Here is a 27,864-nt window from a genome sequence, read left to right as displayed (position 1 = left end):
CGAGGATACATAAAGCCCTGATCAGTGGAGCACAGATTAAGTGAGTCACCATGGAGACGGAGGGAAAGAAGGCGCGGTCAATGTATTTCACAGCGCTTGAGGCCGAAATTCTGATGGCAGCATATGCCGATAACATGCAAATTCCGCGGAAAAAAGTAACACAGCGACAGCTGCAAAAGACAGGGAGCATGCATGGCAAAACATAGCCGACAGAGTCAATGCGTGAGTGTTAATTTAAACATTGATCTAGGGATTTCCACCCATTTAACACGTTATTTTATCATATGTTATTTTATTTGTTATTTTATACATTTTATTTTGTGACGTGATGTGAGCGCAGGTGCAACCCAACAGGCCCCAAACGTTCCTGGCAGCAAGTAAAAATGAAATATAAAAATATAGTCCAAACAGGTAAGGTGTAATTGTATTATGAGCCATAGTGCTTGGTCTGTTTGTCCGATGTAAATCAATTGCAGTTAGAGGCTACATTAATTTTCTTTCTGTAAGCACTTATTGAAATTATCTGAGCACATTACAAGTACATATTTGCTTACTCTGTATGCTCAAATGTGGCCCGTTATAGCCAACAGAAAAAAAGCGGAGGCCCGAAAAACAGGTGGGGGTCCTCCACCACCATCACTCACAGAGGCTGAGCAGTTGGCCCTCAGCCAAAACAGTGGGCGCCCTGTGGCCGAAGGCATCTCTGCGGGGACATCCTCTGAGTCAATAACCCCGCAAGACACAAGTGCCTACATAGGGGGTAAATTCAAAATAATACATGATGTGCATACATCCTTTCTTCACAGTCACCTTTGCAGTGCTACTCATTCATCTGATAAACTCTTTACCATAATGGATTATTTTGTAGTGAAGTTATTTTCCTACTGATTTTGCCTTCCCTCAGTCTTGGTTGTCTTTGAGAGCATAATGACAATGAAGTGTAAGGTGATTGGTATGTTTGTTAATTGCCATTTGGTCCCTTGTAAGTTATAAGTGACCTGTATAAACCTCATATTCTATCAGTTGATGGTGGTGGTGTACTGCATCTGGTGCAGCCTCCTGTTGAGCCAGACCAACATGCAGTTGTGAGTAATACTCCACAGATTATATGAGTTTACAGTAGAACAGCAATGTTGTTTATTTCTTTACTACAGGAAAATAATGAAGAAACATTGACAGCTGTTACAGAGGAGGAAGCAACAGAGACACTTTATGAGGTTTACATCTTTTAATACTTTGTGTACAGGAAACACAGGTGACCAATAAAGCCAGTTGAACAAAAAATCTGTTTATTCTTCTTTCAACATGTTGAGGTGATGGGTCAAAAGAAATGATTGTGACATATGGTGTCTCTGACTGCACTTCCATCTTGTATGTCCGTGGGAGGGTCAGGATGTTCATGGTTTGGATCACTGCTGATGTTTGGTTCAGAAGGACAGTGTTCTCCTCTAATTGTGGCAATGTTGTGAAGAATCACACATGCCACAATAATGTCACATGCCCTTTCTGGGGTGACCCTGAGCCTTTGCAGGCACTGGAACCGGGCCTTAAGCATTCCGATAGTCATTTCAACTCTGGCTCTTGTCCTGCAATGAGCCAGATTATATCGCTGCTGTGGGCCCGGTTCAGGGTCAGAGTAAGGGGTAAGCAAATAGGGTAAACATGGATACCCCCTATCACCAAGCAAGTAGCCAGTGAACTCTCCTAAGACAGAAGGATACACTTCAGTTCAAATGTCCCTGAAGCAATTGGTCTTTATATATTTTAAAGTATTTTCAACTCACCATGTCCAAATTTTGTGCTCAGTGTACATTCACGGAATATTTGTGAGTCATGGACAGAGCCTGGCCACTTGGCTTCCACATTTGTGATAATGTTGGCAGCATCACATATGATCTTCACAGTGCAGAGAACACAAATTAGCATCCATTACTATAATGAAATAATTTGTTAGTTTGAAATGCTACAGGGAACTATGTACCTGTACATTAATGCTGTGGAACGACTTCCTGTTCACATAGTCTCCTTCATTTACTGAAGGAGCAATAATTGGAATGTGAGTACCATCTATACAGCCAATCACGCCTGGGAACCCTGAAAATAAATGTGCAATTTAAGTAGTAGTCCAAGTATCACCACATCATAAATTAAGTTTTGGTCACCCTGATACCTGCAATTTTGTGGCATCCCTCTTTGATGAATCTTGTGGGTCTGTGACCGGGGAACACCACAGATGAGTGCAGGAGACGTTTCAGTGCAACTGTAACATTCCTGACTGCCCGACAGACGGTAGCCTTGGAAACGTGCTCAGCGTCACCAATATTATACAGAAAGCTCCCGTTTGCAAGAAACCGAAGTGCAATACAAATAATATGCAATGAACTGAGAGCATGTCCGCGATGTGTCACATGCGTAATATATGGCCTGAGGATGTTATCCAAATAAATTATAGATTGTGCTGAGAAACGGTGACGTTCACACAGAAAATCATCAGGAAATGATAAAATGTCCAAACGCGCTCTGATCACTCTCTCCCGGCGGAGAGCTCTGCGGAGAATTTGGGCTTCACGATCTACTGGCTCTTCAAGGAAGTGGCACGCCATGTCCGACACTTCCTACTGTCAGGTTTCCGACAAAGGGGCGGAGACAGTCAGGGTTAGTTGTAGTAAACCTGCTAGGGGGCAGGTTAGCTTCACGGAGTGTGTCGTCATAGTGACTCACTCAGGCTGCAGCTGAACTCGCTTTGTGAAACCGAAAACCCAGAGTTTTCGTTAACTCAGGGTATACTTACTCAGTTTTTCCACTAAACCGGCTTCCTGAAACAGGGCCCAGGTGACCGTGTGGGGATGGTTGGTTATAGTGCACCTGAGGTTATGCTTGGCCTTCCTTATTACTAAGCAATTGACATGTGGTCTCTGGGGCTGGTGGCTGTTGAGCTTGTTACAGGGGTGCCACTCTACCCTGGAAATGAAGACTATGATGTTTTAAAATTCATCATAGAGACTCAGGGTCAGCCACCAAATCATGTTCTAGACTCTGGCGTGTACACTGAAGAATATTTCATTGAAGACAACGACAACCAACAGCGCTGGACATTTAAGACTGACCAACAATTTCAGTGTGAGACAGGGTATAAGTCCTTGGAGACAAGATACGTAAAACTGACGCGTCTGGATGACCTCGAACAACTAATGATCTTTAGACGAGGACCTGAAAATGGTCAACGTTTGTTTGTCAGCTTAATTAAACAAATGTTGGCCAAGGATGGACAAAAGCGCATAACACCCTCTGAGGTTCTCCGGCATCCCTTTTTCAACCCCAAGAGTTCCCCTTGCATTGACATGAGTGCTGAAAGATCACAAATCCCGGTGGTCTTTCAGCACCCTTCAAACTTGAAATGCAAGACATCAGAGAAAATCAACTGCAGTTTCCAAAACTTGGTTGAATTGTCTCAGCAAGTATTCAGCCACACGTCAGCCAGCCCATCCTTCAGCTCAGATGAGCTTGAAATAGTTGAAGGGAGCATTTTGGGAAACCACTACAAGGTAGAGGCTTTCCTCGGAGAAGGGAGCTTTGGTATTGTAGCCAAATGCCGTGATACCGAGACCAACCGAGCTGTGGCTAATAAAGTAAACAAGAACCGCTCTGATATTCTGCAACAGGCAAAAAAGGAAATTTTCATCCTGGAGCAGCTGCGAAGGTTGGATCCAGATGCCACCAACATTGTTCAATGGAACAGCTTTTTCCTTGACAGAGAGCGGGTTTGCCTTAACTTAACAAACTTGAAGGAATTGATTTAAACCAAGATGTTATATTATATAATCTGTAAAAGTGCAAAACCTAAACAAACCCAGGATAGTAGATGTTTGCCTATTGCAGACTATATATGAAATATGGTTAAATAAAACAAGAATGTTAACTTTTTTTTTTTTTTTGCCTGTCCTGTTTGGCTCTTTTGCCATCAGAATTATTGTCTAAAGGCAAAGAAAGATGCCCAACGGATTTACTTTACCAAATTGACCATCCCAGCCTTGCCATAATGGTCCATTTGATTCACCTTTCATTGTTTATTTTATTTTCACCTGTGAGCATGGACGCGCTTGTTTTTTTTGTTTTTTTTTAAAGGTTCCTTCATGTAATGATCTGCTAGAGGGTGTGTGTGTATGTGTGTGTGTGTGTGTGGGGGGGGGGGGGGGGGGGGGTCACAGCCCCGTCCTCCAGGGCCTGAAGCAGGTGTGGAGGAGATCAAAACTCCAGACATCCAGAGGCCCCCAGAACACAAGAGACCAAGGAAGACCAACAGAGGGGCAGCCGCGCCACTGTCCCAGAAAGAGCTGAATGTTAACTAAGAACATAGACAAATGGTCTTCTCACCCACACCCCAGCTGTGTTTCCCTCCTGTTTCCCATTCCTTGATTGCTCCCCTGTGTATTTAAGCCCTGTGTTTCTGTGTCTGTGTCGTGATCTCAAATCAAATCACTTCACTTCACTTATATTGTCACATCACATGCGCAGGTACACTGGTACATGTGAGGGAAATTCTTGTGTGCGAGCTTCACAAGCAACAGAGGTGTGCAAAAATACAACAGCATAAAACAAGCAAAATATAAGAATGGCTAAATCTGAGAGTAATAAATATATGTACAATATAAGAGTGTATGCATTACTGGATGTATATACTAAATATGTTTTTCTACGTGTGTGTGTGTGTGTGTGTGTGTGTGTGTACACATATTTTACAAATTAAATAGAGTAAACAATAAAATAAAATATATGAAATTTACAGACGTTGGTAGTTGGACATGTGCAAAACAAGTGGCATTTATATACAGTGTGGAGTGCATGTGTTGAAGTTCCAGTAGTAAAGGTGAGGTGTCTATGAGGTGTTCAGCAGTCTGATGGCCTGGTGGAAGAAGCTGTCTCTCAGTCTGCTGGTACGGGACCGGATGTTGCAGAACCTCCTTCCTGATGGAAGCAGTCTGAACAGTTTATGGCTGGGGTGACTGGAGTCCTTGATGATCCTCCCCGCTTTCCTCAGGCACCGCTTCCTGTAGATGTCTTGGAGGGAGGGAAGCTCACCTCCAATTATCCGTTCAGAGCACCGCACTACTCTCTGGAGAGCTTTGCGGTTGTAAGCGGTGCTGTTGCCATACCAGGTGGTGATGCATCCAGTGAGGATGCTCTCAATGGCACAGCGATAGCAGGTCCTGAGGATGCGGGGGCTCATGCCAAATCTTTTCAGTCTCCTGAGAAAGAAGAGGCGCTGCTGCGCCTTCTTCACTGTATTGTTTATGTGTCCTGACCACGTAAGATCCTCAGCCAGATGTGCACCAAGGAACCGGAAGCTGCTCACTCTCTCCACAGCAGCGCCGTTGATGGTGATGGGGGTGTGTACTTCTCTGCACCGCCGGAAGTCCACTATCAACTCCTTTGTCTTTGCGACGTTGAGGGTGAGATGGTTGTCTTGACACCAGTGGGTCAGGGCGCTGACCTCCTCCCTGTAAGCTGTCTCATCACCGTTGGTGCGCTCTGTTTAGACCCAGACCAAACAGTGTTGTTTGACTGATGGCCTTAATATAAAGACTTTTGGACTTTACGTTTCCCAATTTTGCTTTAAATTATAAAGTTATTGTGTTATTTATATATGGCCTAATAAATATCCTTATTGCTGTTTTAGAGAGGATCGGTGCTTCAAAGGATAGTTGCAGATTTCTGACAGAATCTGCAGATTATGAAGTACAAATAAAATGTTTATGTTTCAACATTGTCTTCCCAACAGTTTCACTAACATCTACACTGGGTGCCCAGGAAGCGTTCGTGATGTCTTCTCGGGCGCTGATAATTGGCGTCTGTCTTGTGTCAGTGATGTAAAAGACAGCTTTAATGCGACATGACCATTCAAACAATAGATGTGTATCAGATTCAGTACCACATACGAAAGTGACCCAGGTCGGATTTGAAAATATCGGATTTGTGCTGTTCACACTGTCATACCATGATTGGGTATGGGTTGCACAGGGTCAAAAATGTCAGATTTGATGCGCTTTCGCCTGCAGTGTGAACGTAGTCTTAGTTTTGTTCTGTTTGAGTTCAGCATTAAAGCTGTTTGAGTTCACGTTTGTCTCTGGAGCACTTTGGGTCCTCCATTTCACCACTCCTACCTGCACACTAGTGATGGTGAGATGAAGCCTTGTGATGAACTGTAGCTTTCCATTGTCCCGATTCGTGATTGAGGTGTGAGACAAACGACCACTGGTCCAAGTGCTTCAAAACAATGATTTTATTAAACACATGTGTGGGAAGATACACAGCTCTATATCGTCAACACAGATCTCCGTCACAGCATAAATTCAAAATGGTTTTATTATGTCAGGGTTCACGATCAAAGAATATCACATGCACAGGTTTTAATTAATGACAGTTAAACAAGTTTCCATGTTCAACAACATTCTGCCCTATATGGTTGTCTGACTTCACCAGATGTTTCCTCCACTTTGGATGGAGCAGCTCTCAGGTTCTGCCGGAGGTTTCTTCCTGTTAGAAGGGAGTTTTTCCTTCCAACTGTCGCCAAAGTGCTTGCTCATAGGGGGTCATATGATTGTTGGGTTTTTCTCTGTATCTATTGTTATAGGATATACTGTACAATATAAAGCGCCTTGAGGCGACTTTTGTTGTGATTTGGCACTGTATAAATAAAATTGAATTGAATTCAGAAGTTTGCAGACGACACGGTCATTATGGGGTGTATCTTGGATGATCAGGAAGAGGGATACAGGAGTCTGGTGATGAACTTTGTCACATGGAGTCACACAAACCACCTGGAACTGGTTGTGGACTTCGGGATGTCCAGAGCAGGTATACTGCCAATTCAGATAGAGGAGAGGAGCCGGAGATGGTCAACACATACAAGTACCTTGGGCTGTGGGTGGACAACAAACTGGACTGGTAATGCAACACTCAGCACCTGTATAAAAAAGGCCAAAGCAGACTGTACTTCCTCAGGAGGCTGAGGTCTTTTAACATCTGCAGGAAGCTCCTGAGGATGTTTTACCAGTCGGTGGTTGCTGGAGTACTGTTCTATGCTGTGGTGTGCTGGGGGAGCAGCACAGCAAAGAAGGACTCATCCAGGCTGGAAAAACTGATCAGGAAGGCTAGCTCTGTGGTCGGCATGAAGCTGGACACTCTGGTGACAGTGGCAGAGAAAAGGACACTAAAGAAAATGCTGGACATTATGAACAATGCTGGGCATCTTCTGCACACGGCCATAAACAACCAGAGGAGTCTGTTCAGTGACAGGTTGCTTCTCCCAAAGTCAAGAACCAACAGACTTAAAAACTCCTTTGTCCCACATGCCATCAAACTGTTTAACTCCCCTCTGGAGGGGAGAGGGAGGAGAGACAGGAGGACAAAGGAGTGGGGAACAACTAAGCTGTAGTGCCTCTTCACTGTGCAATACTTTTTGTTAATATCCAACGGTGCAATAGACTCACATACTTGAAATGTGCAATTCCCTTGTATTCCTATTTATTCTATTTATCCCTTTTGTATACTCTGTATTTATATATGTGTATATATGGTATATTTCTGCTCACATTCTGTAACTTCTGTCCGTGCTGTGAAAACCGAATTTCCTGGAGGAACCCACCCGAGGGATTAATAAAGTTTCAACTAATCTAATCTAATCTAATCTAATCTAATCTAATCTAATCTAATCTAATCTAATCTAATCTAATCTAATCTAATCTAATCTAATCTAATCCCTATTATACATTTTTGATCTACACACGTGTTGCTGCCACAGACATCGCATGCTCGTATTTCATTGTCATGAGACAAAAATCACGGTTTAGTAACTCAGTAAAGCAGCGATCTCACGAGAAAGTAATAGTAATCTAATTACTTTTTTGCAATAGTAATCCCTTACTTTACTCGTTACTTGAAAAAAGCAATTAGTAATTAAAGAGTATTACTGCTCATCTCTGGATAGTACCTGGTACCACCTATTTTTTTAGCACCTACTTCAGTGAACTGAGTTTGTTGTAATGGATCAATTGTAATGGAAAACAGCTGAAACTGACTAGAGTAGAGTTGTCTTGAATTGAGCCAACCCAAGTAGGTAATGTGGAAAAGAGGCTATAGATGCCACTTATGTGCAAAGGGAACAACCGTTTTGGAACCAAGAATCTGGCCTAAGAGTCCATCTTTCACAAGCTTACAATACTTTGATTGCGTCTATTCCCCAACTCTCTGAACTGTAATCATGGCCTTTAATCAATGGTCAAGACAGTTTACATATTAATGATCATGAAGCTGAGTTTATGGCTCATTGTTAGGAAATTATGCTAGTTTTTGTTTCAGCTGTCCGAAGAAGTCACTTTGATTGGTGATGAAATGTTTCTCTCACACCTCTGGAAGCAGCGCTTCCAGATGAACAGCATTAACTTTCTGTGATGACCTCTTGGCCTATTTGAGTAAATGGAACAAGTCAAAATGCAAACAAGTTGTTAGATTAATCAGCTGAACTAAATATATTGGATATCTGTGAAGAGTCCATATGTGAGGTTTAACTGTAGCTCCTGTTGTAATCGTGGGAAAATCAGCATATGAACAGATAGCACTGTGCTGCCCAACCAAGAACTGATTGTTGGAGAGTGTAAGTAAATCTGTCAAAACCGCATGCTAGTAATATTCCAGGAGGTGATCTGGAGTGCAAATAACTGCATTGGAAGTAAGAGTGTTTTATGTTGTATGAGCCTATTAGTAGGGAAACAGTATCTCGCCTACCAATCATTAAAAACATGCAACTTTCTGAATGACATGCAGTGAAATGTTCTTGTTTCCAAGGAATCAGACAGTAGCTAAAATATTTACTGGATGTGATTCTTGATTTCATAGAGTATTAGGCAAGAAATCAAATGCACAGCAGGGTTTAAAACCAGAAACAGTAAGTGTTTGTTTTGAATACTTTGAGGTAAAAGTTTTCTAATCAAAATGTCATTTTGTCAGAATATATTTAGAGCATAAAACATATTTTGGAATACTATATTACTGCTGATATATTCTTTCTTTCTTGTTTTCTTTCTTTCTTTCTTGTTTTCTTGTTTTCTTTCTTTCTTTCTTTCTTTCTTTCTTTCTTTCTTTCTTTCTTTCTTTCTTTCTTTCTTTCTTTCTTTCTTTCTTTCTTTCTTTCTTTCTTTCTTTCTTTCTTTCTTTCTTTCTTTCTTTCTTTTGTTTTTAAACAGAACGCTGTACTCATTTGTACTCAAGCAAGTGACTAAGATTTACTCACACTCTCACTATCATAGTGCTAATTTTACCATTTTCTACATCATCTAGTCAGCCGCACCCGCTCCTTGGTAAGCAGATTCTGGTTCATTCCACACAAATATCATGTGCTCAGATAAAACTGGACAAACAGAGTGAAAGGGAGTGGTGAGAAGTCACATATAAAAGCCAGTTTCTTCAGGGTGAACTGTGGCAGCAGACAGGTGCACCAGCAGGTGAGTGGAAACACACAAATATCAACACAGATGGTCCAAAGCAGCAATTAGCTTATTAGTACGTGATGGCCTGAGCTATACATACACGGCAGCATATACTTTGTAACGTAGCGCCTTGTTAACAAAAGTGTTATTGCTTTGTGTTTTATTCAGGTCAATAATCTCAGACACCACACTTCTGATCCAGAATGCAAACATTCATAACGTTGTGTGCTCTTCTCCCGCTCCTCTGTTTTGTCCACGCAGATGTTGTGGAACGTTTTGAGGTTTGTTGGTTTCTTATTCCAGATTATCAGAATAATTAAATATGTGTCTTATCAAATAGCTTCACTTCTGTTACTATTAATTATTATGTATTTTATCATTTTGCCCCAGGATGCACCAGAATGCATGAAGTACTTTTACAAAGAAAAGGTGCCTGAGTTGGGAGCATCCACACCTGGTGCTGCCCGTCTCTGTCAGCGCTTTGTCAACAGGTAGTAAACCGGCAGAAAGAATACTTTAAAACTGAATCAGCATACACAGCATTGTAATGTGTACTCAGAATACTGTTTTTCTATGGTATCTTTGAAAATCCAACTGCTGCTTATCACTTTTAGAACGAAAACTTTCTTTGTTCTTTATTTATCATAGTAGCACTTCTGATCTATTGCTAATATTTGCACCATCAGGTATCACTTTGCCACACTGTATGACACCATCCATCGCATTGCTGTCTACTCTGCCTATCAATTCCAGCCCAGTAATGGAGGTGGCAGGGAGAACAGGTGGTTTGTAGAGCCACAGGTTTGTTCCACACGAGCTTATTTTGCATATATATTTATGTTAGAGAGAAAGTATGAAGAATATAGAGTCATAAAATTTACATTTTCTGTTCTTTTAGACATTTTTAGATCGTAAGGAATTAATTATTTGCTATCTTGTTTCCATGCATCTTAGCTGGTAGATCGGTCTTGGCAGGGAGAGATGAAAGATGGATACTGGCTGGGGCAGGATCACCCTGGTGTCTACCTTGGAGAGAGACAAGCTCTGAATGAGGACTACACAAATTCAGGCTTTGACCGTGGTCACCTCAACCCCAATGGACACCATCCAGGTTGTATGTTTTTCAGGAGGGTAGACAGTAGATGGCAGTACAGGACTGGGGAATTGTTTTTGACTGCAGCAGCTGAGGATAGATAGACTTAACTAACGAGCAGCATCTCCAGCCTTATGTTTCAATGTTTTCTGCTAAACATGCTTGAAATTTATAATTTTCTAGAATATTTTAATTGCTGAATGAAAATGACTAACCCACTTCTTGACTCATCGTGGCTCTCACCTTTTCTTTGGACAGAGAGACTTTAAGCTTGTCCTTCTTCTCCTTCTCTCCTGCAGTCCCTAGTCGCAACGCCACTTTTACCCTGACTAATGTGGTTCCTCAGAACCCCAAGCTGAACCAGAATGCCTGGAGGATCCACGAGTCCCAGCTTACTGAGCTTTTTCTGGAGAAGTGCCCTAAGGCGTACGTGCTGGTCGGTGCCATTCCTTCTGCAGACAGCTGGATTGTTAAAAACAATGTTAAGCGTGTCAACATCCCAGACTACCTGTGGAATGCCTACTGCTGTGTGGACAACAACGACAGACCCATTCAGAGCGGCGCTGCCAGAGCAAGAAACACAGAGGACAACTTGGTGGAGCAGCTCTCTCTGGATAAACTGGAAACATTCTTGCAGCAGTTCACGGCACAGCCAGTGGGAGAGTTGTTTTACAACAATTGCAGAGCATAAAAGCAATGATGGCAGTAAATTTAAGGATCTTTTAATTGTACATTGTTGTTTTACAGTAACCAATGAATCCTTACTATTAAATATTAAATAAATGAATAAAAATGAGAAGCACAAGGATAATGTGGTTATTTATTAGTAACTGTGTCGCAAAGGAAGGCGAGAAGGTTGTGCAGTCTACAGTACTGTATTCAATGTACACACTCGGCCCAATCGAGGGCCTGTGATAAAGACAGAGCAACAACAGGAGTCTTAAACCTGTAATTAAACTGTAAATGCTGTCATACAGTGAATAAGCTGGAAATTGGTGATTAAACTGACTCTCAGGAGGTGTTATATTAGCTACACTTTAAGCTGACATAATAAAATGTTACATATAAACCTACAGCTTAGACTTGGAAAGTAAAGTTTAGATTGACTACCATTATGAGAAAGGCCAGGCAAAGCTTAACATTTTTTATTTAAAGACATTTAAAATGCTTCTTCAGCTTTACCATACGTAAATACAGCTCTCGGAACTACAGCATTATGTTTCAACGTTTTTTTCTAGACATGCTTGTATTTAATAATTTTCTACAATATTTGAAGACTCTCACCTTTTATTTGGACTGAGAAACTGTAATCTTGTCCCTCTTTTACTTCTTACCTGCAGTCCCTAGCCTCAATGCCACCCAGACGAATGTGGTTCCTCAGAATCCCAAGCTGAACCAGAATGCCTGGAGGATCCACGAGTCCCAGCTCACTGGGCTTCATGTGTCTTTGGGGCCACCCACATGTTCCAATACTGAGTTTCTTGCACAGCTGAAATACTTCAGGTCAGGTCAGGGATGACCCTCTGTTTGGGAGACTGTACTCATTTAAAAAAAAGAAAAAACTATGACAAAAAAGAAGAGGAAATAATGATACAATCACAGACTTATGAATGATTCAAACTGCCTGAGCCCAGCTGAGGCTCTTCATATACACACTGTTAGGTACATATATTTTTCGACACTGACACAAGTTTTTTTTATTACCTGTTCACTGCAACATATGCCAATTATAGTTATATAATGGACATAATATACAGACTCTCAGCGTCCACATTCAGATTGGATGAAGGGTTTAAGAGTTTTAGCTCCTTAACATGTGCCGCCCTATTTTTGAAGGGAACAGTAGTAGTTGAACAATTGACTCAAATGCAGGTGTGGGCAGTTCCTTCATTATGTCATTATCAGTTAAGCAGACAAAAGTCCTGTAGCTAATTTGAGATGTGGTGCTTGCATTTGGAAGAGTTCACTGTGACCAGAGAAAATGCAATCCAAAGAGCTCTCCATGCAGAAAAACAAGCCATCCTTAAGTTGCCAAGAAAAGCCAGCACAGTTTAGGAAAAAAGTCAAATTGATTGGGTGTTGTTTTACAATATAGATGGACAATGACAAAAACATGCAGTCAAAGGAAGTCAGGAGTTTGATAAATCAAGGCCACTGCATAAAGGCCTTACAGAGCATTAAAAAGGAGGAAACCCAGCATCTGGTGATGTCCATGAGCTCAAGACTTCGGGCTGTTATTACCAGCAAAGCATTTTCAACCAAGTATTAGAAATGAACATTTTATTTTCAGTTCTTTAATTTGTCCAATTACTTTTCACCCCATGAAATGAAAGGATTGTGTTTGTTATGCAACATTTTTGTTCAACCGTAATTAACATACTGAAAATCTGAACTGCAGTTGTTTCATTTGAGGTTGAGCATCGGGCACCAGTGAGTAGTTTTGCAAAGAAATTGATCCTGCTAAGACAAGAATGTGGCAATTTAGATAGTTGATTAATGAGCATATGTTGCGACTCTATCATATCCACAACCTAGCAATGTTGAAGGAAGGCAAGAGTACGTTGACGTGGGCGTGAGAGGAAATAAATGCAAAGTAGTAAGTACTGGGAGCAAGGCTGTGAATGATGGCTTCTTCATCATAATTATGTCTGAAAAGTAAAAACAAACAGCCTGTGTTGCAGGAAGGTGTATATAGTAAAAAAAACAAACAAACAAAAAAAAAAAACGACAGACTTAATTATACAACTATTGTTTATTGTGTGCATCAGTTCTCAATTTAGAGGCAAAAAAATGAGTCCAGGTTGTCCCATAGCGATTGACAAGTTCAAAGTTCAGTGAAAGCATTACATGGTTATTACAGAGTGATAATTATGGGTTACAGAATTTTACAGACTTACTGAAATGCTACTTGCTGCATTAAAAACATGATTACTGATTAAACCAAAAAGCAACAGCATAACCACAGCTCACAATCCAGCTGCAATCTGTGTGTATGCTAAATAATTACCTTTTTATAATTCACAGAGCTAAGCCGTTTTGACATTATGGCAACAGATCTTCACTTTGAGGAACAGCAATAATAATATTTAGCTCCTCTACACTGCAACCCAACTTACAGTTCTTCCCCTCCTCTCTTACAATCCCAGATATAAAAATAAGCACAGAGGACATGTTAATGTCCAAGTTTACTCAAAGAAATCTAGTTAAATTGGAGGGGTACTAATTTGGAGCAAATGATCAGTGCAAATACTGTGAAAAAAGCTACAACGTTCCTCTGCATGCAATAAATGTTATAAAAAGATTAATATAAAGCGTTTAATGAACTAAAGTTTCACTCGTTACATTTCTTTATTCCGCAGTCGTGTTTAGTTCATCTGTACTGGGTCATGGGGTGATCATTCCAATAAGGCAGCTGGGACAGTTTCCTCTCAGTGGCTGTTTTGATGGGCCAGCCCCAGGCCTTGAAGAAGCCGGTCAGGTTCATCCCCACAGTCTGCGAGAAAGTCTCAGCATACAGGTTCATCTTTGTGTCATTGTCATCAGGAAAGTCTCTCATGTGGTGGTACGCAGCAAAAACCTTCTTAAAGGCATCCCAGCCAAACTTTTCCTGGAGCTACAGAGAAGGTAATTATAACAACAAGCCAAACTATTAGCTGTCTTTTATGTTAGGAGCAATAATCTCTTGACCAAAGCATCAGAACCTGTTACCATTTAATGTTAGCTTCACTATAAGTCTGCAAGTCTATATGGACTTTCAGTCTTATTCATACAGAGGTGGGTCGAGTATACTTTAAAAGCAAAGTTTTTTCAAAAACTTGCTCAAGTAAATGTAACTAGTTACTACCCACCTCTGTATTCATATCAAGTGTTTTCTTTACTATGGATCAAGCAAAATTTCTCTATAATTTCTCACCTGCAGATATGTTTCCAGGGCAACCCACATACTCCAGTCACTGAGTTTCCTTCCTCCCTTGATGTACTCCTCTACTCGACTCTTTCGTTTAGCTAAAGTCAAATCACCATGAGCCTGCACGAAAGAACATGGAATGAGATAGTTGCTAAATCATGTGATCACAGCAAACTCAGTCATGAGTTTTCTGATGATGATTGATGTAAAACAAAGAAGAGTTTTAAATCTATTTATGTTATGTAGTTATGAAATCATGTGATCACAGCGAAAAAGGTATGTGATGTGCTGTGATAGGATACAAAAAGAGTTTTCTTGATGTTGACTAATATAAAACAAATGAGACTGTCAAAAACACTTGATTTGCTCTACCTGTGCTCTGTTGATGCCCAGCACCTCTTCATTCACATACACTGACCACAGGTTGCATGTACACTCTGTGGTGTGTGGTCGGAACTCCCAGCAGCTTCTCTGTTGGTTGTGTCCAAGTTCATGGATGGGGCCCCACAGTTGTTTACCTTTTTTAACATCAACTACTTCAGCAGCTGAGGCATGGTGTGCCATGATGGGATAACCTGAATGCATCCAGCCTTAACAGAAGAAAAATACATGACATTTTGTTTTCCTGCCTCTTTCACCTACCAGAATTGACACATGTCAGTTCCCAAATCCCACCCTTTGCCAGATCATCTTGATCTTGTTGTATGTGAGTAATCCAGTAGTCTCTACTTTAGTTGATATTCCTCATCCTTTCTTTGTATATATATTTTGTTTTCTAGAAATCTTTGCATCCTCTCATCAACAGAGTCAAAAACAAATATAAAAATGTATCACACTGAGCATGAACATGATGTTTTAGTTAAATTGTTTGTCATCCACAGTGAGTTGGGACTAGTTTCATGTCCTTGGGAGTCAAAGTGCACTTACCAGCAGAAATCTGCACATCTGTCACAAAGCGCTCCTTGTGGGGAAATTTGTGTGATTTGGCAGCCAGATCCGCAATGGCCCTCATGATTTCATCCCAGAGAGCGGCCACCTCCTCGGGGTGCTCCAGACCCCGAACAACATGTGATGGTACGGTGAGGACGATGTTTTCAAACTCCAACTCTGTCCAGGGCCCAGGAGCCGTGCGCAGCTTTAACCATTCAGCTGCAGTTGTTGCACCTGAAAAGAACAAAGAGAGGAGCAGATCTATTAAAATGCTTTGAATTACTGCATTTTAAAAAATATAAACATTTTCTATAGTATCTGTATTTTGTATTTCTGTAATTTTTCAGCGTCACATATGCATTTGATTACACCCTTCAAACAGCCTTTAAAGTTTTAAAACAGGCTTTTGTGTAAAGCTGAAGGCTTTGAATAATAAGAATTAAGCAAACCTTGTACACTGTTTTAGACGAGAGGGTTAAGCTGTTAACTAGATTTTTGTTTACTTTTCTTTACTTAACTTTCAACATGTTGAACTCAAATTGTTTCACCTGCATCGTCCATTGAAAACACTTGGGATCAGAATGAAGGTGATGCAAGTGAATAAGATTAAGACTTATCAGATATCTTCCATTAACTCCATGGACATAAAGTACACAGCACTGTTATAAACCACAGACTTACCAGACTTGTAATATGGAACAGTTACAGCTTTCTGCACTATGATCTCCAACCCCTTCACTTGTGTGTTGGGTGGGGCCACCAGGTAGATGAGCCCCCCCCACAGGTTGGACACATGCATCATCTCTGATGTAACAGGAAATCGCTCATGAACACGTGGTGGTCTCTTCAGCTCATCCTTGTCATGTAGGTCATCAGTTTGACAGCCTATCTGAATCTGTAGATAAAATGGAAAATCTATTGGATTTAGCGTCAAATTACAACACCCGTCGCCTTTGCAAACAGCCCCATTCCTGAATACAGAGTGCATTCAGGAATGATTTACAAAGCAGTTGTCATGATTACATTTTCTTTCTTGTGGTGTGCTATTAGTTTCCTGTGTCAATATCGTCCAATCAAGTAAGAGATTTCAGGGATGGTTTGAGCTGTTAAATGACAGAAAAAAATCAAGTGGGGCTGGTCCTTTAGATTGAATGAACCTTTGCTGCAAACAGGCAGAACCTAAGGGGCTGTTGCGGCACGCCACGCAGCACAACACAGCATAATTCAACACTCCCAAAAGCTTCAAAACAGAGCTTCACCTGTGGGTGATATCATGGTCGTTACATCAATCTTTGAAATGGCTGAAACTACAAATGGACCTTGTTACAGTTACAAAGGGTAAAAAGGAGTCATGCAAACCTCACTTGAGGTTTTCATGAACATGTAGTGTCATCAGAAGGAGAAAGACCTTTAAATTATACAATTTTGTAGGTTTCACCTTCCACTCCTTGTTGATAATCTCAGTTGGCATCACCATGTAGGTACTCATACAAGGAGAGAGGTAGAGACCAGTGCTGATCCACTCTTCCCCATCTAACACACACACACACACACACACACACACACACACACACACACACACACACACACACACACACACACACACACACACACACACACACACACACACACACACACAAATTTGAAAAAAAAGGTGTCACTGGGCGTCTATCTCTGAGAGAGAGAAATTTGTGGGGGAGAATCCGTTTCTGTGTCATGTGGGATCGGAAGTTAGGGATTTGACTAGTGAACACTACGAGTTCCTACAGACTTAGTAGATAGAAACTGTGGATTTTCTCTTGCTTGAAGATTTTGTAAGCAGTTATCAAATCACTTGGACTGTAAATAAACTCACTGAATCTGACCCACTAAGTTTTGTGTTTAAGTGTGGCTTGCACACTGGTTGTGACATATTCACAATTGACACATTTGTCCACAAACATGAAATCTGACCTGCTGTGGTAACATCGATCTTGAGCCTGTGGTTATAGACGTCTGGCATCAGTGGCCTATCCTTGATGAGGTAGGGCAGGAGGGCCTCAGGATTTAGGCAAAACTCGTATACAGGTGATCCCAAACTGAGGAGTAGATGGTCTTTTGGCGTCTTTGCAGGGCAGCTGTCACTCACCTTGAAAGAAGAACATATTAGTGTAACATCTTAGTGGTTAACAGCTGCCATATAATCATCAGTGCACTAGTCTGTGCTGTTCAAATGTTTTTTCTCTACTCACCTGTGGCAGGCCTGACCTCTTTAACATGTCAGTGAGTGCAGCCAACACTTGAGTGTAATAGAAGCAGCCATGTGCCTTTGTGCGCAAATAAGCATCACAGTCATTGCCCAGCTTTTTAAGACATCCCTCCTCATGCTTGCTAAGTTCTACACCTGTAGTCACATGGGCAGCAAAGCGGTGTAGAAGGTGGCGGAAGTGGTAAGTATCTTTAATCGGCCAGCTGGGTACAAAGGCTTTGTATGTTCCTGCACGGATTGTTTCTCCTAACAGGCTCAATCCCATTTGGTTCAGGATCTTGTTCCCTGAAAAAAAGTAAAGCCAGTTTGACTTTGAGTCATGTGGTTGGAAATGTCTTGACTTTGTTTTTGACCACTAATGAGAAGACTCCTTTTTGATCCTTGACTTATCACAACATATCACACCTTATAATGTATAAGTCTGTTACAGCACTGCATGTATACAACACATTTTACACATGGACAATTAGGTGGAAAATAAGAACACTACCGGTATTTCTACTCTGTATATTTTGAAACCCTTGTGGTGCATTTTCATACCTGAGAAATCTGTAAGTGGATTTTGCCCAGCATGTGTCTGCGCCCAGTACCAGGCATGTCCTCCAATCAGCAGGCCTCCTCCCTCTGCCACAAAGTTTCCTCCAAATGCTCAGTGATATACGCTTTACACACAAACACGCTGAGGTCTTTCCTGAAGTTTGTCTTCTCGCACTTCAGCCCAGACTCACTCAGAACTTTGAGTGCAGGATCCACCATGACACCAACAACCCCTCTGCGCCCTTCATCCAACCAGTGAATGGCGTTTCTCCAAAATGGAGCCATACTCTAAAATCAAAGGAAAGCAGCAGCAAAGGAAGTCATGGATTTGGTGATATATCAAAGACAAGTCCAATCAGCACACATTTCACTTCAATCATCCTGAGGTCTAATACCTAACCCTCTAAAGATTTTGACTTTGAAATTTTATGACTAACATTTAATGTTGACTCTACCTCAACTTCAAGACATCTTTCATGTGTAACCACAAGGACTCGTCCTCGCCCATAGTAGGCTCCTGCCAGGAATGGTCGTCCATCTTCTGTAGTCCCGATGGGAAAGGCTAGTGGGCTGTGGACTAGAACCTCAGAACACAGATACTCAGAGGGGAGGTTGAATTCTGAAACCCCCTGGAGTAAGAACCCCAAGTCATCCTTGAAATCCCTGCCTGTCCTGTATTTGAAAAGTGGAATAGAAAAGTGACATGTGCAGAATTAAAGTGATTTAAGAATAATTGTACACATTTCTTCATATAAAAAAAAAATCAGTGGTTTGTAAATTAACCTATTTGTGAAAACTATATAAACTCTGTAAAAATAAACTGTCACGATCTGAGGGGACGGACCGTGCGGGGGTGTGTGTGGTGGACCCAGGTGCGAACACAAGAGAGTAGACCGAAGTAAACTTAAACTGAAAGCGAGCCTTTATTGTGGCTGATGACAGGTCTCAACACAAAGCAGAAACACCGTGACTAAACTGAACCTAAACTAAACTGGGAAACAGATACTGATAAACTAAGGAGACTCAGAAAACCATGACGATGATCAAAGGAGCTTGCAAAGAAAAGCATCTGGACTTCTTTAAGTTACTTGAAGACGTTTCACCTCTCATCCGAGAAGCTTCTTCAGTTCTAAGGTCAAATGACGATGATGTACAGACTGGCCGGGAGGACATGGAGGGTGGGAACACAGACGACGTGACACAGACTGTATGAAACACAGAGGCTGTGTCCCAATTCAGGGTCTGCACGCTTGAAGTACGCGCACTACGCGTACTACGTACGGTGCGTACTATAAGTACGAGAAGTGCGGAAGTGAGAGGCTTGTGAAATGGGACGGTATACGCTTCGTCGCGCTGTTCAGGTTGCCTAGCAACCATGTTACTAACCGCAAGACACGTGACATACAGCATTGTTTGACAGAAATGAAGGAGAAAAATGTTTTGTTGGTCATTCATTTTTGTCATGACATCACTTTGATTAGTTGAGTATCTGAGGCTGAGACCACGGGACTGTAAAACATGATTGTTGGGCTTCACTTCTGTGCTGAACAGTCATTTAAGATTAGTTAGTAAATAACAATTAGTTAATGTTGTTCATGAGACTAAAGTCATCTCACTGTGATAATGTAAATATAATATGGCCAATATTATAGTATTGTCAGATTATTATGATATATCTATCTACATCTATCTATCTATCTATCCATCCATCCATATATATATGTATATATATATATATATATATATATATATATATACATATATATATATATATATATATAAGGCATCGGTGGGCAAGGGACGAAAACAGGGCGTTGTTGGAATGCTACTACGCAAGTAACCCCGGCGGAAGGGGCTACATGAATAGGATGAGGGACCTATGGATTCTTCGATACCCAACATCCACAATGACGGCGAAACAACTAGTAGCTCAGTGTTCCAACATTCGAAAGAAGGGACTGCTCTCACAGCTAGAGATTGACGAGGTACAACACAAATGCTACGGCAAGGAGGAGTCAGGACGCCAGGTCAGGGGGGAGATATCATCACCCCCACCCGAGATTGGGTACATAGCCCCAAGTGCGATAGGAGAAGGATCGTTGAGTGCGAGAGGAACTGACCTGAAAAATAGGATCATGGCCAAGCTTGAAACCTGGCTCCCCCGTAGCCGGTTACCAAGATTACGTGAAGTACCCTCAGAAGGTCTGCTAGATGATGTTAATGCAGCACTACGGACAATACCTACAACCACGGTTACCGACACTAACAAGCTGATCTACAATACGGCAGCAGTGATCAGTGAGATGCTTGGCTACAAGTTGAACAGCCACAAGGGGCAGTACCCTCCATGGAGAAGGAGGCTAGAGGACAAGATCAAAGTAGCACGGAGGGAGGTTAGCCAACTAACGGAGTTGCAGAAAGGTGCGACAAATAAGGTGCCTAAGAAATACAGCAAGCTGTCCATACCTGAGGCCTTGGAAACTGCCAAGCAAAGACTCACAGCCTTGGCCAGCCGCTTGAGGAGGTACACCAGAGAGATAGAAGGCAGGAGAATAAACCAGCTGTTCTCCACAGAACCAGCAAAGGTGTACTCTCAGTGGCAAGGGAATAATAAGAGAACAGCACCACCAAGGCTGGAGACGGAGCAATACTGGAAGAGCATATGGGAGAAGGATGCAACCCATAATGGCAATGCTCAGTGGCTAGAGGATCTGAGGGCAGACCACAGCGACCTCCCTGAACAGGGTCCAGTAACCATCACAGTGGCAGATATCCAAGAAAGGGTCTCCAGTATGAAGAGTTGGACAGCACCAGGGCCCGACATGGTTCACGCCTACTGGCTGAAGAAGCTGACTGCACTCCACGAGCGTCTGGCAGCACAAATGAACCAGCTGCTAGTTAACGAAAGACACCCGGAATGGCTAACTGAAGGCCGGACGGTCCTGATCCCCAAGGACCCCAAGAAGGGACCGGTCCCCTCCAACTACCGACCAATAACCTGCCTCAGTACTACATGGAAGCTCCTGTCAGGTATCATATCGGCTAAGATGAACAGGCACATGGGTCAATACATGAGCGGGACACAGAAAGGAATTGGCAAGAATACCAGAGGTGCAAAACACCAGCTACTGGTAGACAGAACAATCAGCCGAGACTGCAAGACCAGACTGACCAACCTGTGCACTGCCTGGATTGATTACAAGAAGGCCTATGACTCAATGCCCCACAGCTGGATACTGGAATGCCTAGAATTGTACAAGATCAATGGGACCCTAAGAGCCTTCATCAGGAACTCAATGGGGATGTGGCGTACAACACTAGAGGCCAACTCCAAGCCCATAGCACAAGTTACCATCAAGTGCGGGATCTACCAAGGAGATGCTCTGTCCCCACTGCTGTTCTGCATAGGCCTGAACCCCCTCAGTGAGATCATTAACAAGACTGGCTACGGATACCGACTACGGAACGGAGCAGTTGTCAGCCACCTCCTGTACATGGATGACATCAAGCTGTATGCCAAGAGTGAACGAGACATCGATTCACTGATCCACACTACCAGGCTATACAGCAATGACATTGGAATGTCGTTTGGACTGGAGAAGTGTAGTCGGATGGTAACAAAGAGAGGGAAGGTAGTCAGAACTGAGGGGATTGAACTACCAGAAGGCAACATTGCAGACATAGAGGACAGTTACAAGTACCTGGGGATCCCGCAGGCAAATGGGAACCATGAAGAGGCCGCTAGAAAGGCTGCAACCACCAAGTACCTGCAGAGGGTCAGGCAAGTCCTGAGGAGTCAGCTGAATGGTAAGAACAAGATCCGGGCCATCAACACATACGCCCTGCCTGTGATCAGATACCCTGCTGGGGTAATAAGCTGGCCAAAGGAGGAGATAGAAACCACTGACATAAAGACAAGAAAGCTCCTTACCATGCATGGAGGGTTTCACCCCAAGTCCAGCACCCTGAGGCTGTACGATAAGCGGAAGGAAGGGGGCCGGGGACTGGTGAGTGTCAGCACCACAGTCCAGGATGAGACAAGGAACATCCAAGAATACATTGGGAAGATGGCCCCAACTGACCGAGTGCTCAGTGAATACCTCAGGCAGCAGAAACCCAAGAAAGAGGAGGGAGACGAGGAACCATCATGGAAGGACAGGCCCCTGCACGGTATGTACCACCGGCAGATAGAGGAGGTGGCTGATATCCAGAAATCCTACCAGTGGCTGGACAAAGCTGGACTGAAAGACAGCACAGAGGCACTAATCATGGCAGCACAAGAACAAGCTCTGAGCACAAGATCCATAGAGGCTGGGGTCTATCACACCAGGCAAGACCCCAGGTGCAGGCTGTGTAAAGATGCCCCAGAGACAATCCAGCACATAACAGCAGGGTGCAAGATGCTAGCAGGCAAGGCATACATGGAACGCCATAACCAAGTGGCCGGCATAGTGTACAGGAACATCTGTGCTGAGTACAACCTGGAAGTCCCGAGGTCAAAATGGGAGATGCCCCCAAGGGTGGTGGAGAATGACCGAGCTAAGATCCTGTGGGACTTCCAGATACAGACGGACAAAATGGTGGTGGCTAACCAACCGGACATAGTGGTGGTAGACAAACAGAAGAAGGCGGCCGTAGTGATCGATGTAGCGGTTCCGAATGACAGCAATATCAGGAAGAAGGAACACGAGAAGCTGGACAAATACCAAGGGCTCAGAGAAGAGCTCGAGAGGATGTGGAGGGTGAAGGTAACGGTGGTCCCCGTGGTAATCGGAGCACTAGGTGCGGTGACTCCCAAGCTAGGCGAGTGGCTCCAGCAGATCCCGGGAACAACATCGGAAATCTCTGTCCAGAAGAGCGCAGTCCTGGGAACAGCTAAGATACTGCGCAGGACCCTCAAGCTCCCAGGCCTCTGGTAGAGGACCCGAGCTTGAAGGATAAACCGCCCGCAGGGGCGTGCTGGGTGTTTTTTATATATATATATATATATATATATATATATATATATATATATATATATATATATATATATATATATATATATATATATATATATATATATATATATATATATATATATATATATATGTTTGGGAGGGATGGTTATATTGTGTATCTGGAATGAATTTTAGGTCTCTACGTCCATCCCATGGGGAATGGGAGCAGTAACAAAGGTGTTGTGTTTATATTTTTGTTGAGTGTATCTATATATAGATATATATAGATATATATATATAGATATATATAGATATATATATAGATATACACACACACACACACACACATATATATATATATACACACATATACATATATCACTGACTTTCAGCTTGTTGTGTTTGTGGATATATGACTGACTTTAATTATTAAACATTCGCACATAAATAAGTGATGTCATATTCAGTACTTTTGACAGTTCACTCTTCGGCCGCTCCATCTTATTAGGGAAATTCCATATACATAAATGTAAATTTCAAAACCCCATCATTTAATTTGTTTTTGATTGAAATTGAATATTACTTAAACTCTCTTACTCTAACTTCCAATAAAAAAGGTTTATTATTGATTGAAATTAATTCAGAAATGTTTAACGAATGAGCTGTCACAACTTTCAAGTACAAAGTTGTTATGAAGTCTGTCACATTCCCCCCCTTTTTGTCTTTTTTCTTTTTTTCCCCTTTATTTATTTATCCTTCTTATTTCATTGTACTGTATATTGTTACTCTTATTTGCCTTGTATGTCTACTGTAAAAACTGAACTGGAATGACTGACTGTTCGCTTTATAATTTCAATGAAGTTTGGAAAAAAAAAAAAAAACCTCTCCGACCGCTCCATTCTGCCGTATTTTGCGGCAAAATTCTCCACACCCACCGCCGCGCTATGAATTGTGGGATATATGGGACCACGAAGCGTGCACCGGACCATGCTTGATATTTGGGGAAATCGACGGAGCATTTGGAGTATGCATTTGAAGTACACTTGGGTTGGGACAGCCGTCGTTGCGTGGCGGTGACTTAACTGCATTTAAAATGCGTACTTCAAGAGTACAGACCCTGAATTGGGACACAGCCAGAGACTAAATACACATGAGGGATGATCAGGGGAAGTGGCCACACATGGGAGCACAGCATGACACACATGAACCAAACGACAGGACAGGAGAAGTGAAACTGAATACACTGACATTGAATACAGACTTTCAAAGGAAAAAACAGGAAACATGGAGATTAGACATGACATGAAGTAAACATAACCACGCAGACATGACGCATGAACCAGGGAGACTTAGTACAGGGGGAGATGACATAAACAACTAAGGAACAAAGGACTAAACAGCAATCTCAAAATACACTGGATGAGCTAAACTAGGGCACAAATGAATACAAAAGATACATAAAACTCAAACACTGGGTCGCTCGACCCAGGAACATGACATAAACTGACTTTTCTGAAAAGACAGAGTCACACACACACACACACACACACACACACACACACACACACACACACACAAACTAAGTCCTTTGATGGACTTTTGTGGATGATCCTCCCCTCATCCAAGATCCAGGAATGCTGGGAGGGGAAGATCCCAATATAAATTAAATTAGCTAATAAAGAAATGGTATCAGTCCCAAATTTAACCTTAGGAAGAATCTTTCAATGAGAGAAAAACTGTTTTCAAAAGCTCAAAAGGTCACACAAAATTTAAAGTTATTATATGGAAAGTGGAACTTTTGTAAACGTTCAGTAAAACAGAGCTATATAGAATACTCACGCTAATGACTTCCAGGAGGACGGGATCTGAGGGTAGACGGGCAGGTTCTCCGCCTCACCATAACGCTCAGTGAAGTAGATTCCTGCCACTCCTGCCACTTTATTCCCATCAAACTGATGCAGTGTGTTCTCTTTGGGGTGAGTTGCAGCCCAATGCCACGCCTGCCCAGCTATCAGCACCCCTCCTCCAGCTTTCAGAAACGCCACCAGCTCTGTTGGGTCTGAGCCCACGCTGTAGGCATCGGTCACATAAACACCAACTCCCAGTCTGTCACTGAAAGCTCCCACAACTTCTACTTGGAAGCTGGGTTTTTGGAGGTTATCAGCAACTGCACTGACTTTTCTGTGCACCCTTACAGAGAGGTTATCAGATCCATCACCTCTCAGCCAGGTCACAGCATTTTCTACCAGAGCAGGAAAGGTTGTCAAGTAGCCCTCATGACCCAGGACCACAATCCTTCCACTGCCGTACAGAGAGGCAGCCATCAGCACCTGACCTCGACTGTTCATTGCTACAGGAAAGGCATGGTCTCCGATCAGGACCAGGTCACTGGGAACATAGGGTCCCTGTAGGTCCAGCTCCTTCAGGCCTTTCATCAGGGAGGCGTAGGCCTCTTCATGTTGGTTTTTGAATGATTGGTTAGATGACATAGTGTAGAGGATTTACACTCTGTAGACTGATGAATAAGGTTAGGATGCAGAAAGAGGAAGTTGTTAACACATCAGGTTTAATCTCATTACAGCCAAATAGCTGAAAGTTTCCTTCTGTGGTATTACGCTGTGGCCCAACAGTTTAAGAGAAACACACTCTACGTGACAGGACAGGAGAAAGAATAAAAATGAAAGCAGAGAATGGAGCTGGTTATACAAGGTTATGTGCTAAGGAGGAAAAAGCAAGGGGAGGGACCACTGATAAGACACAGCTCCTTTTATCACCACTGGTGCAAAAAGTGACCATAAATGAATGTTTAATCAGAATATGACGTGTTCTCTGCAAATTGGCAAAGATCATTGTTTTAAAATGTATTTCCACTGAAAAAATGAAGAAAGGAAGTGTGTCACAGCTACTTCGGGGTTAGCAGGGAAGGAAAGAAAATCTTCCAAGAAGCAGGTGAATTTGGCAGTATGGTCCTAGTAACTGACCAGGAGTTCAGTTTCTGGACCAAGCTGCAAATGTGCAATGAAAACAGTAAAAGTGCCTCATTTTGCATACCCAAATACATTAGATGTCTAAATGTCCTTAATTATATTCCAACTTGTGTCTGCCTTCCCTCTGTAAGGCCAGCATCCAGTTTTAGATGAGGGAGTAAAGAGTGTGGCCAGAAACTTTATTACACTCATCCACCAAAATCTTGATAAAGGCAGTGAGACAGACAGTATGGTTGGCCGATATGTAAATGTTTTCAACCGACATGCGTCATTCCAATAAATGAGGCGATATCGCGCAGTCGACTTTTTGATGGGCGGAGCAATGTAATCATGCACGGACTGATTTGCGCATTTAAAATTTAGAAGCTTTGTTTGGAGGAAATATTTTTCTTTCTTTTCTTGTTTTTTTTTTTTAGCATTAATATCGCTACTTTTTGGATCATTCATTAATTAATTTAAGAAGCACCAAATCACACAAAAGACTTAACATTACATCGAAGATTTTTTTTTATGTTCGCTGGAACAGACATTTTGGTTTTTAACTTACTTTTTGTTTAATTTTGTATTTGGTTACAGTGGCAATTGTGAATATAACACACAATGAAAAGTTGAGACAGGGTCCTACTGGTTTGGACCATTTTCACAGAAACAAGTACCCCTTCAGACTCAGGTGATTGTCACTGCTGCGTCACTGTTATTTACCTCACTATTGTTATTTACACAAGATTTATGAATAGCCTTGAAAATGCCTCTCTTTGGAAATAAAATACTTCCCAAACTATTTCCACAGTTACAAAATTAAGAACAGAGTTGTGTGTATTGTTGTGTGTGAGTCTGTGTGAATGTAATAAACATGTTTCTTCCTCCATATTCTGAGGTGCATTCTCCTGAAGGAGTACATAGGTCAACCTTAACACATAAGAGATGTCTGTCTACTCAGTAAGGCAAAAGGAACCTGATTAAGTTTTATAACACTGGAGTCAACGTTTATACAAAAGCAAGTCTTTGACTACTTGAAAATCAAAAGCTAAGATGTATTCTGCAAAAATAAAAAGCTGTTCTTCACTGATCTCATTACAACCAAACACAACTTAAAAACACAACACTTTAGGGTTTTTTTGTTACCTGAAAGATGCCTTTCTGTTGTATTAGGCTGTAGAGATGAAAGACCAGGAGCTCTACGTGACTGGACAGGAGAAAGAATGCAATTCAGAGCAGGGAAAGGTGCTGCTTATATCAGGAGATACGCGAAGAAGTGGACAAACATACAAGGGGAGTGACCACTGAAAGGAGGCCACAGAGTCAAATGTTTATAAAGATTATAAATGTTATGTAAATATGAGAATGGGAATGAGAACTTTGATGTGTTATATCCTCCTAAGAACCAACCTATCCATTTATGTCCTCTGTAATGGACATTTGTTTTTGGTCTATATCTTTTGTCTTATTTAAACTATCCTGCTAAGTCCCGATATACTAAGTCCAGGACATCCTGGGCTTTCCATTTCCATTGATATCTCATGTGTTTAGGTGACCTCTTTTATATTACATCATTAATTACAATCCATCACAGACCGATGTGTTATTTTTCTTTGCTATTTGAGTTTAAACTTCTTTCTGTTAGGCTCATCCACCAAAATCCCGATGGAGGCAGTGAGACACCCAGTGAGGTTGGCCGATGTGTAAATTCTTTCCAACCGACATTCGTCAGTCAGTTCAGCTTTCCATGGAAGACTGTAC

General features: G+C 42.0%; 1 protein-coding gene, 1 long non-coding RNA gene and 1 pseudogene across 4 annotated transcripts; 1 reads left to right on the top strand and 2 right to left on the bottom strand.

The window, feature by feature from the left end:
* Window positions 1-1,267: 1,267 nt before the first annotated feature.
* On the bottom strand, window positions 1,268-1,909 carry LOC145420198 (uncharacterized). The gene is made up of 2 exons (XR_013901499.1): window positions 1,785-1,909; window positions 1,268-1,704 (listed from the first exon to the last, which is right to left on the bottom strand). It is a non-coding gene; the product is annotated as an uncharacterized LOC145420198 (long non-coding RNA).
* A 6,700-nt stretch (window positions 1,910-8,609) lies between these two features.
* LOC113036923 (endonuclease domain-containing 1 protein) lies at window positions 8,610-11,383 on the top strand. 2 transcript variants are annotated; one of them, XM_026193529.2, is made up of 6 exons: window positions 8,610-9,500; window positions 9,654-9,766; window positions 9,876-9,976; window positions 10,172-10,286; window positions 10,440-10,599; window positions 10,878-11,383. In XM_026193529.2, exons 2-6 carry the CDS (start codon window positions 9,689-9,691, stop codon window positions 11,267-11,269), a joined length of 846 nt encoding a protein of 281 aa, XP_026049314.2. In that variant the 5' UTR covers window positions 8,610-9,500; window positions 9,654-9,688; the 3' UTR covers window positions 11,270-11,383. The 2 variants fall into 2 exon arrangements, with proteins under 2 accessions (XP_026049314.2, XP_026049315.2); XM_026193530.2 differs by having other exon boundaries at window positions 8,651-9,500; window positions 10,440-10,596.
* A 1,928-nt stretch (window positions 11,384-13,311) lies between these two features.
* Window positions 13,312-27,390, bottom strand: LOC113036253 (TRPM8 channel-associated factor homolog; annotated as a pseudogene). Its single transcript, XR_013901208.1, has 12 exons — window positions 27,250-27,390; window positions 24,977-25,652; window positions 18,656-18,872; window positions 18,204-18,488; window positions 17,647-17,948; window positions 17,369-17,543; window positions 16,854-16,948; window positions 16,097-16,310; window positions 15,413-15,649; window positions 14,858-15,075; window positions 14,492-14,605; window positions 13,312-14,191 (listed from the first exon to the last, which is right to left on the bottom strand). The product of XR_013901208.1 is annotated as a TRPM8 channel-associated factor homolog (transcript).
* Between the last annotated feature and the right edge of the window lie 474 nt (window positions 27,391-27,864).

This window comes from Astatotilapia calliptera, chromosome 14 (genome assembly GCF_964374335.1).
Source record: "Astatotilapia calliptera chromosome 14, fAstCal68.1, whole genome shotgun sequence".
In the NCBI taxonomy this organism is placed as follows: Eukaryota; Metazoa; Chordata; class Actinopteri; order Cichliformes; family Cichlidae; genus Astatotilapia; species Astatotilapia calliptera.
This window is presented reverse-complemented; position numbering and strand designations above follow the sequence as displayed.

Bases quoted from the DNA above. Each gene is read 5' to 3' on its own strand.
- LOC113036923 (XM_026193529.2), top strand. From the start codon at position 9,689: ATGCAAACATTCATAACGTTGTGTGCTCTTCTCCCGCTCCTCTGTTTT. The intron at 9,767-9,875 runs GTTTGTTGGTTT...ATTTTGCCCCAG, and splicing joins ATGTTGTGGAACGTTTTGAG to GATGCACCAGAATGCATGAA. The intron at 10,600-10,877 runs GTATGTTTTTCA...TCTCTCCTGCAG, and splicing joins CAATGGACACCATCCAGGTT to TCCCTAGTCGCAACGCCACT.